Source organism: Leucopleurus acutus, assembly GCF_964270905.1.
Source record: "Leucopleurus acutus genome assembly, chromosome: 10".
Taxonomy (NCBI): Eukaryota; Metazoa; Chordata; class Mammalia; order Artiodactyla; family Delphinidae; genus Leucopleurus; species Leucopleurus acutus.
Genome location: NC_139153.1, coordinates 103278000 through 103288469, shown reverse-complemented (window position 1 = coordinate 103288469; position 10470 = coordinate 103278000). Strand labels below are relative to the sequence as shown.

General features: G+C 52.1%; 1 protein-coding gene across 1 annotated transcript; it reads right to left on the bottom strand.

Annotated features, from left to right (window-relative positions):
- Positions 1-6998: 6998 nt before the first annotated feature.
- LOC309968083 (tubulin beta-2B chain) lies at positions 6999-9944 on the bottom strand. The gene is made up of 4 exons (XM_082849204.1): positions 9797-9944; positions 8929-9037; positions 8564-8674; positions 6999-8216 (listed from the first exon to the last, which is right to left on the bottom strand). The coding sequence occupies exons 1-4, from the start codon at positions 9851-9853 to the stop codon at positions 7156-7158; spliced, it is 1338 nt and encodes a 445-aa protein (XP_082705330.1). The 5' UTR covers positions 9854-9944; the 3' UTR covers positions 6999-7155.
- Between the last annotated feature and the right edge of the window lie 526 nt (positions 9945-10470).

The window sequence follows — 10470 nt, the reverse complement described above, 5'->3', positions numbered from 1 at the left end:
AGAATCCACCTGCCAATGCAGGGGACATGGGTTCGAGCCCTGGTCCGGGAAGATGCCACGGAGCAACTAAGCCCGTGTGCCACAACTACTGAGCCCACACACCACAACTACCGGAGCCCGTGCGCCTAGAGCCCGTGCTCCACAACAAGAGAAGCCACCGCAATGAGAAGCCCACACAATGCAACAAAGAGTAGCCCCCACTTGCCGCAATTAGAGAAAGCCCGCGCGCAGCAATGAAGACCCAACACAGCCAAAAATAAAATAAATAAATTTTTTTAAAAAAGAAGTCTAAAATGCATGCAGTTGGAATCTCAGAATAAAGTAGGGGGATGGAAAAATATTTGAAGAAATTATGGTCGAAAATTTTATGAATTCGATGAAACTCTAAGCTCACAGATTCAGGAAGCTCAAGAAACCCCAAGTAGAATAAAAAAGAGGAGAGCACCCCAAGGCACATCACCTTAAAACTGCTGGAAAATAGTGATTATCTTGAAATCATCTTAAAAGCAGCTAGACAGAAAAATAAAACATTGCATACAGGGAAACAAGGTTGATAATTATTGGTGATGTCTCATACAGCACAAGTTAGGAGACCATAGAATTATGTCTTTAAAGTGCTGTTAGAAAACAAGTTGTCCACCTAGAATTCTGTATCCAGTGAAAATATCTTTGAAAAGTGAGGCAAAGTACCTTTTTGAGCCAAACAAAAGCCGAGAGGTTCACGGCCGGCAGGTCTGCACTACAGGAAACGCAAAGGACGTTTTTCAGGCAGAAGGAGATGTGATCCACCCACAAAGATGAAGTGACCTGAATTGGTAAATATTGTGGATAAATCTGTTTTTCTTAGTTTTTAATCTCTTAACACTATATATAACATCACGCACTTTGGAGTCAGAAAACCCTGGGATTTATACACAGGCCCTCCACTTAGAGCTGAATGATTTGGGGGCAAGTCACTTAACCCGAGTTCTATCAGGAATGGTCAGTTCCCTAAGGAAGGATGAGACTGCCAGGCATGTGGCCCATACTCGCCCACCTCACAGGACGACAGGTAGTCCAGGCTAGTCAACCAGCATTGCTTTTCTCTGACCACATGACCGATCCAGGGATGGGCACACAACATCTGTCTGGCCAGTTTGGGTTCTTCTTTTCTCTGAGTCTCTAGGAATAGGGTGGAATGAACCTAAAGTAGCCACTCGGTGGGGAGACCCTGCCTCAGCATGAAACCTAACGGAAAACTGCGGAGCCAGGAGAGCAGCAGAGAAGGACAACGTTCTGAGAACTTACTTAGAGGCTCCAGATGCAGCCACGAGACAGCCAGAAAGGTCTGCCCCTGGGCTTTTAAATTACGTGAGCCAACAATCTCCCAGCCTTACCCCTTTTGTAAGTAAATTTTGAATTGATTTTGGACACAATGAAAAGCACCTAAACTGTACAGCATCTCTGAGAGGATGAAATGAGACAAATATGTAACCTACATGTTCAATAAATCCTGCATATATCATCACTTTCTTATCACTGCACGTAGCTAATGCCCTTTAACCCTCTGTACAAGTAGGGTAAGGACTCGGTTTTATAAAGGAATTTACAGAGGTGAAGTGACTCATTAAGATCCCGGAGTTAGTAAATGACGTGACTGAGAGCTGTGTCCCCTCTACACTGTGGTCTCCACAGTAACATTCCTGGCACGCGGTCGGCACTTGGTAAATGTTGACTCCCTGCCCGTTTCCTGTAACCGAGACCCTAAATCATGCCTGTCCGCGCAGAGGTCTGAAAGAAAGTCGAAGCTGAACAGTTGCTGTCCTGATCCCGGCTCGTTGCAGCATAGTGTGCTCTCCAGGGCACTATCTTGGAAGGATCTGACCTTCGCAAGGCTTGAACCTTCCCGTCTTAGCCTCCGGAGGCGCGTCCCTCTCAGCTGTCCCCCCGGGGTCTCCGCTGCTTCCCCGCCCCGGCTGGCCCTCCAGCACACTGACTTGCGTTGTTCCCTGGCATGTACCAGCGTCCTCCTGGGCAGGCTGTCCCCGTGACCCCGCTCACGCCCCGTGTATGCCCTGTACCCTCTCCTCCCACCCAATTCACCCAAGTCGCCTTGGTTCATTCTCCTCAGTGGCCAGGTGTGCAGGTCACACTGAACACATTCATGAAAAAAAATCCCACTGCTTTGGCCAAACAAACGTTCACAATGGGTGCAAGCTGACGTGGCCACTGCCCTACAGATCATTGAAAGGAATTTCCCTGGAAGCCATGGGTATGTGCTGGCATCAGCTGACTAAAGGTTAGGAAGGTCCTGACGTGCGAGGAGTAAACATTTCGATCCAGGAATTTGAATCAAGAATCTTCTTCGCTTCAGTCTTCAGCTCCCTGTTTTAGAAAATGGGAACTCTTGGCATGAAACACTTTGCAAACTCATGTCTGCAGAGAGCCCTGCAGCAGGAGCTAAGAGATCGGGGTTAATGTCACTCCTTAGCCCCCCCTCTGATTATGGGAAAAACTTCTGGTTACCCATCCAGTGTCCATTCTCCACTTCTTCCTTCCTAAAAGGACCTCTGAGTTGGTGGCGGGGGCAGGGGGATAATGTGTGCGCGTCTAAAAGCCTACTTCTCTGTGCACCCACGGCAAAAAAAAAACGTGGCCAGTGAAATGCAGGCAGAGGCCATGGAGGGGGCTCCTGGCACAAGTCTTTAAAGTGGCTTGCTCAGCCAGAAGGTGCCTCTCTACCCCCCTCCTTCCCCCTTCTTGCCAAGAACCCAGACACCATGACCAGAGCTGCAGCAGTCATCCTGCAGCCCAAGGAGACCTCGAGGTTGAAAGCCAATGGCAGCAATGGGTAGAGCATAAAGAAGATATTGTAGAGCTAAGGGCCTGGACTGGGTGTCTCTAGACTGTTTTAAGTTAGAGGAAAAAAATAACTCTAAGCCACTGTTGCTAGGAGCTGAACGTCAGCCTCAACTGGACAGAGTGACCTGAGGACATTGCTTACTTGGAGTCTTAGTTTCCTAATTTATGAGCTGATGGAGTCATGTGCCACCTCTACAGTTCCCTCTGTTTCTAAGACTCTATACAGATGCACAAGTACGAAAACCCTAAGGCTCACCGGATCTCTATTCCACCTTGGCCTCCTGGGCAAACTTGAAGGCATCTACATCCCTAGGTGGAGTCACGAGGACTATAACTTTATACCACGTGACCCAGCAGTTCCACTCCTGGTTATAGACCCAGGAGAAATGAAAACACACATACACAAAAAAAGTGTGCATGAATGCTCATAGCAGTATTATTCTTACTAGCTAAGAAGTGGAAGCCACCTAAATGTCCATCCGTTGATGGATGGATACACAGAAGATGGCATATGCACACAGTGGACTATTATTCATCCATAAAATGTCATGAAGTACTGACACCTGCGACAACAGGGATGACCCTTGAAAACATGCTAAATTTAAAAAGCCAGACACAAAAGACCGCATGTTGTGTGATTCCGTGTATATGAAATGTCCAGAAAAGACAAGTTTGTAGAGACAGATTCGTGGCTGCCAGGGGTTGGAGGGAGAGGGGAGCGGGGAGGGGCGGCACGTGGGTGTGGGTGATGAAAACGTTCTGGAATCACACAGTGGTGATATTTGCACAGCTCTGTGAATATACTAAAACCCCCTGACTTGTACTCTTTTAAATGGTGAACTTTGTGTCATGACTGTGCAGCATTTTGAGTGAAATAGACTGCACCAAGCTAAGCTTCTCTGCATACGTGTCGGCACGCACGCCTTAAGAAAAGCACGAAGGGTCAGGGAGGTAGGAGAAAACGCCTCTAAGAAGCACAGGTAGGAATGAGTCTGTTTTCAAGTAAATGGCTCAACTTTGCGCCATTTAGAAAAGCATGACCTTGCAAGAGAACTTCTCTTACACACTGGAAATCAATCAACATTATTACAGTTGTCAAGTGGTGTTGTGTAGTACGCAAGTTACAACTAAAATGGGGTAAAAGGCGGTGTAAATGGTGAAAATGGTGTAAACGGCGGTACTCCAAGGAATATTCATGAATGCCCACTCATTTTCACCCTAAGTGCCCCCCGATGGAGTATTCTTCTTGCCACCGTAATTGCAGTAGGACATACGTGTGGTGTTTTAGAATCAGGAGATCCGGCGTTGCCCGGCACTGACCCCGTCAGAGACAAAACACCCGACCCTGTGCCCGTGGGAAGGTTGAGTGTGGACCCAGGGGCACCTTTGGGTTTTTCCTTGAAGCCAGGACACTTCTCTTTCCCTCCTTCATGGCCCTCGTGTGGCCTTGTCAACAACAGGACCTGGGAGGTGCGGCTGTAGAGAAAAGAACAGAGCCCCAAATCTGATCTGTACAGAAAGTTCTGTGAAATGAGACAAAATTCTCGAGCCTCCGTCCCCTTACTCACAAGATAAGGAAGTCCAACTAGACGACCTCTTCACGTTACTTTCAGCTCAAATTTCTATTAATCTAACACAGTTAGTGATGAAATGGGAGCTCAGCTTAGGGCTGAGGCAGAGGTGCAGGCAAATCTGGAGCACGCTGGGGTTCCCGTTCCTTCTCAGACGCTTGGGGTGACTCCAGCTCACCATCCCTAACCCCAGCCTCAGGATCCTGCATCACAACCCAGTGGGTCTCGTAATTCGGGTACCATGCCTGACCGGAAGTGAGTGTCCTCCTGGTGCACCTCAGGGAGGGCTGGAAGAATTACTTTGTAGAAATGGTGTCGAAAACACACACCGTCACCATCACCCCCACTACCACATCCCATCACACAATGCTAACGTGACAAACGAAAGTAACAGTTTCAAAAAGTATCTCGTAATTCAGCTGCTGTTCTGTGCATTTTCCTACTTTTGCAGTGTTTTCCTATGAGTGCATTTCAAGTCCCTTTATACAAATGGGCTTCTAAAGCTTCGCCCTGTAGCGTCTGCTTGGCAGGTCGGTCTGGCACCCCTGTTCCGCTCATGCAGAAGCGAGCCCTGGCAGTGTGCGTGTGTGGGTGTGCCGACGGGCTGGCAGGCTGGCCTGCTGGGTGCCTCCTGTCAGCTCTTTTCTCACAAGGTGGAAAGAGAAGCAGGACACTTACAGGATGCCAAGAGGCACCTGGCAGGATTCCCTCTCGTCTCCAAAGTTACCCATCATGTGTCTGACAGGTTGTGGGAAGGCATGGCCAAGGGCGGATCCAGGGGGCCCTGGCAGCTGCCCCAAGTGATCAGAGCTCTTCAAACCAATGTTCCGCTTCAGCGAGGTTGTTGGAAGCTTCACACTAGCTCAGCAGGAAATGCACCTGCCTGTTCATTGTTAAGTGTAGAAAATTAAAGCAGAATCCCCTGTTCCTGACCCGTTTGACCCTCCGCATCACTGGCTCTAGTTTTATGATGTATAATATTCAGAAGGCGCAGCGCTCCTCATTCCCACTTGGGGGGCATTTGGTAGAATGAGCTTATTTTCACACTATTTAGAACGGCGCTGCTCACACTTCTTCTTTGAAACTGCTTTCATACTTCAGCCTCTTCACCCCTCCTCTTCCTCCTTGTTTTTCTTCTTTAAAAAAAACACGCACTTAAGTGGGAATAGAACCAAGTAGAATGAAATGAACACAGGGTCAGATTAAAGGAATATTTTCTCTAATTTTGAATTTGTCTAAAAATTAGAGAAAAATCATAAACCTACAGTTTCCTTGGTGTTTTTTTCTTCCTAGAGGGGTACGTAAATATGTTTTGCACATTTGCTTATTACTTACACTTCACTGCTCTTCCCAAACTGAGAAACTGACTGGCCCGGATTAAGGCAGAACATTGGCACATTTTGACAAAGTATAACTGATCCCACAGAAGCATATAATCTTTACTAAAAGTCACTTGTTAAAATCCCACAGCTTCTTTGGTGATTGAGTTCAAGTCTAGAGGCAGGCTTGGGTTCAAATCCCAAATTTCAAAGCTGCATGGTAGGAACACAATAAACTGAAAATTATAGTGGCTTACCTATTAAAAGTAAAACTCTCCAATAATCCAGAATTTATAATTTCATATAAATCCAAAGGTAGTTAATGTGCAAATAGTTTGTAATGTAGTAAAAACATAATTGCTGGGAGAAAGCTTGCTTGAGAATTTTAGTCTATTAACAATTTATAAATCTGTTGGGATTTCTAAGTACAGGGGATTTCATTAAAATGTCACAGTATCATATACCCTTTGACAGAATATTCCACTTAGAGAACTTCACACAATGATATATGCACAGACTTATTCACTGTGGCGCTATAAGATAAAAGCATAAGCAACCTACATGTCCATTGGTAGGGAACTGGTTAAATAAAACATGGCGCAGCGACATAATGGGTACTATTTATCCATTGAAAGGAGGCGGCCGCTCTGTATTTTAAAGATACACTGTTTAGTGAAAAAAGGCAGCAGAACAGTATTGGTATCATAACCTGTGAAGAAAGAAAAAGGGAATAATCTCAGTAGGTTTCAAGACTCATGGAAAATTTCTGCAAGGCCGCAAGAAAGATAACAATATAAGAATGCCTGCCCTCCGGGAAAGACACAGGAGGAAGAGCGGCTTTCTTTCCACTCTCTGTGCTGTGCGCATGTAGTAACTATTTGTAGAGGAAATAAAGGTATAGTAGGGTTTCTCCATGAGAAGAGTCAGTGTGCTCTCAAGCAGGCATCTCTCAACTCTAACATATTTACTTGAAGGCATCTTAAAATTCGGATTGCTCTCCCCTCCTAAATTGGGTATGACTGTGGTTGGTTCCGTTTTACCACATTGAACAGTAAATTCATGTGAGATTTTCCCCATCCCTTCGCTTTTCTGAAAGAAGGATTCAATATAATGTGTTCTGAAAGTGACATTTAAATTGATAATAAAGAGACAGAAAAGAGGACACCATTAGGACACAAACGTTTATGTGATTTTAGCCATTACAACAGTAGTTCAGAAAGATCTCAGATGTTACATGGATGTCATCAATATTACAAAGAGGAAAAAAAAAAGGGACGGGCAACAGTGAAGAGCACCTGTGAACCAGCGCCCGGCCGCGGTGACCCCAGCCCATGCTTCTCTCCTTCCGCGGGCCCCCCTCCCCCTCGCTCTCCTCCCGGCCTCCAGCCACGGGGCCTCCGGCCACGTCCAGCCGCACGCGGGGCTCAGGCCTCGTCCTCGCCCTCCTCCTCCTCAAACTCCCCCTGCTCGTCGGCCGTGGCGTCCTGGTACTGCTGGTACTCGGACACCAGGTCGTTCATGTTGCTCTCGGCCTCGGTGAACTCCATCTCGTCCATGCCCTCGCCCGTGTACCAGTGCAGGAAGGCCTTGCGGCGGAACATGGCCGTGAACTGCTCCGAGATGCGCTTGAACAGCTCCTGGATGGCCGTGCTGTTGCCGATGAAGGTGGCCGACATCTTGAGCCCGCGGGGCGGGATGTCGCACACGGCCGTCTTCACGTTGTTGGGGATCCACTCGACGAAGTAGCTGCTGTTCTTGTTCTGCACGTTGAGCATCTGCTCGTCCACCTCCTTCATGGACATGCGGCCCCGGAAGATGGCGGCCACGGTCAGGTAGCGGCCGTGGCGCGGGTCGCAGGCGGCCATCATGTTCTTGGAGTCGAACATCTGCTGCGTGAGCTCGGGCACCGTCAGCGCGCGGTACTGCTGGCTGCCCCGGCTGGTCAGCGGCGCGAAGCCGGGCATGAAGAAGTGCAGGCGCGGGAAGGGCACCATGTTCACGGCCAGCTTGCGCAGGTCGGCGTTGAGCTGGCCCGGGAAGCGCAGGCACGTGGTGACCCCGCTCATGGTGGCCGACACCAGGTGGTTGAGGTCCCCGTAGGTGGGCGTGGTCAGCTTCAGGGTGCGGAAGCAGATGTCGTACAGCGCCTCGTTGTCGATGCAGTAGGTCTCGTCCGTGTTCTCCACCAGCTGGTGCACGGACAGCGTGGCGTTGTAGGGCTCCACCACCGTGTCCGACACCTTGGGCGAGGGCATCACGCTGAAGGTGTTCATGATGCGGTCGGGGTACTCCTCGCGGATCTTGCTGATGAGGAGGGTGCCCATCCCGGACCCGGTGCCGCCCCCCAGCGAGTGGGTCAGCTGGAAGCCCTGCAGACAGTCACAGCTTTCTGACTCCTTCCGGACCACGTCCAGGACCGAGTCCACCAGCTCCGCGCCCTCCGTGTAGTGGCCCTTGGCCCAGTTGTTGCCGGCACCGCTCTGGCCTGCCGGAGGGAAAGAGTCTTCGTAAGTCCCTGATGACTGCCTTCGATTCCTTTCTCCCTAAACCCTTTAATAGAGCTCAGGGAGTCAGTGCTCCGAGCAGATTATTTCAGGTTGTTGTTAAAATGGCCAGACATTAAAATATTTGGTCGTGGACAGGATTATAAATAAGGAGGGTTAGGGACCTGGCTATTAGAGGCCGAGCGGCATTTTGTTTTAGGGTATACTGAGACAAAAATCAACACACAACTCTATACTCTATACAACTCTAAGGCGGTCACACCGCTCCACCCTGAGCTGTCCAGCGTAAAATGTGCCTCCCAGGCCGTCAGCCATGGCAGTCACTCACCAAACACGAAGTTGTCGGGCCTGAAGATCTGGCCGAAGGGTCCAGACCTGACCGAGTCCATGGTGCCCGGCTCCAGATCCACCAGGATGGCCCGAGGCACGTATTTGTTACCTGCGGGGACAGAGCAGGACTCAGACCTGCAGGCGGAGAGCTCGGGGGAGGAGGGCCTGGAACCAGCTTCCTTTTTGCAGGCGCTGATTGTTTCCCCCAAACAAAGGACATAGGATGACAGGATTCTCAAAGGGGCGCCCGCTGGAAAACCTCAGGGAAAGATGGGAATCCTAAATCCGCCAGTCCACCCTCCCCTGGGGCCGCACTCCTGGGGTCAGTCTCCCGGGGAGAGGGGAAGGGGTAAAGGCAATCACCAGTGGCTTCATTGTAGTACACGTTGATTCTCTCCAGCTGCAGGTCACTGTCTCCATGGTAACTGCCGGTGGGGTCGATCCCATGCTCATCGCTGATGACCTCCCAAAACTGAGACACAAAAAGCTTGCATTTAGCCACGCCCCACCCTTCAGAGAGGCCGCGACTCACAGTGAAAATCCCCGATCTCAGTTCTGATAACCCAACCTCTAGGAGCTTTAAGGCAGCGGGACCTGCACAGGCGCAGGGCTTGCATTTTGCAAGGCTGAGGGAGGCGGGTTTTAGGAACTGAAACTGGGCGTTTCCCGGGCGAACAGCTGCTCGCTGCAGGAGGCGGGGGTCTGGCGGGGAGGGGCGGACGCGCAGGGACCCCAGCGGCGCCTAGGGGGCGGGCAGGGGAACAGGGACCGGAGGGGGCTGAAGGAGGGGGGTTTTAGGTTCAAAGCACATCCAGAGACCTCAGGAAGATCGCTCTCCGCCCCTCCCCCCGCAGCTCGACTCGGGTTCGAGCGCGTCAAATCGATTCTCCTGGCGTCGGGGCCCCGCCCGCAAAGCCGCGCACACAGCCCGGCGGACACACCCCCGCGCTCTCCAGGCCCGCGTGCCGGGCTAGGAGAAGAGCCGGGAGGAAAGGGAGGCCGTGGGACCGGGATTCCAAACGAGTTACAGCAGAAAGTTGAAAGGTTCCTTCCCATGCCCCCCGAAAGTCGCCTCGGGCCCACGTCCCGCTCTGCGGCCCAAAGCAGCCGGGAAGGTCTGCGGTTGGCGAGCCGCGGGCCTGCTCAGGACCACGCTAGCGCCCGCAACCCCGAAGGGCGCTAGGCCGGCGTCCCCGGCCCCACCCCGGCCCCTCCCGGGCGCCGCGCCCACCTTGGCGCCGATCTGGTTGCCGCACTGGCCCGCCTGGATATGCACGATCTCACGCATGGTGCCGGCTCGCTGCTTCTGGCCCCGGTCGGCGTCTGGTCAGTCTGTCCGTCCGCCTACACACCCACTGCGGGGTCACCGGGAACGCGCTCGGGAAGCAGCCGGCTGAGAGCGTCCGCCCAGCGGGCTCGGCCTTTTATGCGAGGAGGGTGGGGCCGCCCGCGCAGGCCGCGCCCCCAGCCCGAGCTCCCCAGTCCCCTTCGGGCTAGCGCTCTCCAGGCCCCGCTGACGTAATGCTCCGGGCCCCAGGGACCGTCCAAGGGGCTGGACCACGGGCCCGCGGCCAATCAGCACAGGCTTGCGGAACGGGCGAGGCATGGGGGCTGCGGGGGTAGGATGGGGGCGTGCGCATTGTCTAGGATGGGGGGGGAGGATGTGGAAAAGCTGGGCCCTGCGACTGCGGGGTGGGTGGCGGAACCGAGGGCGGAGGGCGGCGACGCGAGGGCGACCAGGGTGGCAGGCCGGGTGTCTGCGGGGAGAGCTGGCACTGAACGGGTGGGAGCCAGGGGACGGGAGCCCGTGGGTGTCAGGTGCGCCGGAAAGGAGAGCGCTGTGCTCCGGGTGCTGGCAGGTGTCAGGGGTGGCGGGGTGGCGCCGGTTTCGCTACCAGCGAGGGT